This window comes from Penaeus monodon, chromosome 23, assembly GCF_015228065.2.
Source record: "Penaeus monodon isolate SGIC_2016 chromosome 23, NSTDA_Pmon_1, whole genome shotgun sequence".
Classification (NCBI taxonomy): Eukaryota; Metazoa; Arthropoda; class Malacostraca; order Decapoda; family Penaeidae; genus Penaeus; species Penaeus monodon.
Window position 1 is genome coordinate 38830606 of NC_051408.1, and position 316 is coordinate 38830921.

The following is a 316-nucleotide window of genomic DNA, read 5'->3' on the forward strand; positions in this document are numbered from 1 at the left end:
ATACATTACAAATTAACCTGCAACTTCGGTTAAAAAAAGAAAAGAAAATCCCACCATTCATGCATAAATGAACTTCCGCACCCCCTTTGCAAAGGATCGCTTTATTTCATTATTATTTTTTTTTCCTAACATTCATCTCCTTCGTAACTCACCCTCGCACGTCTTCCAATCCATGCCCATCACAAAGCCTTCGGGACAAGTGCAGAAGATTTGCCCGAAGGTGTTGAGGCAGATGTGCGAGCAGCCTCCGTTGTCGATGGCACACTCGTTTACATCCTCGCAGGTGTGGTTGTCAGCTCCCAACTGCGTGCCTGGA

The 316-nt window shown here is 45.6% G+C and overlaps 1 protein-coding gene across 1 annotated transcript in view; it reads right to left on the bottom strand.

Moving 5' to 3' along the window:
* LOC119588243 (fibrillin-3-like) overlaps window positions 1-316 on the bottom strand; it is a gene marked incomplete at its 5' end in the record, with an annotated part of 37181 nt that overhangs the window by 31118 nt on the left and 5747 nt on the right. Inside the window, 1 exon segment of the mRNA XM_037936939.1 lies at window positions 153-311. Within this exon segment, the coding sequence (XP_037792867.1) occupies window positions 153-311 (159 nt within the window).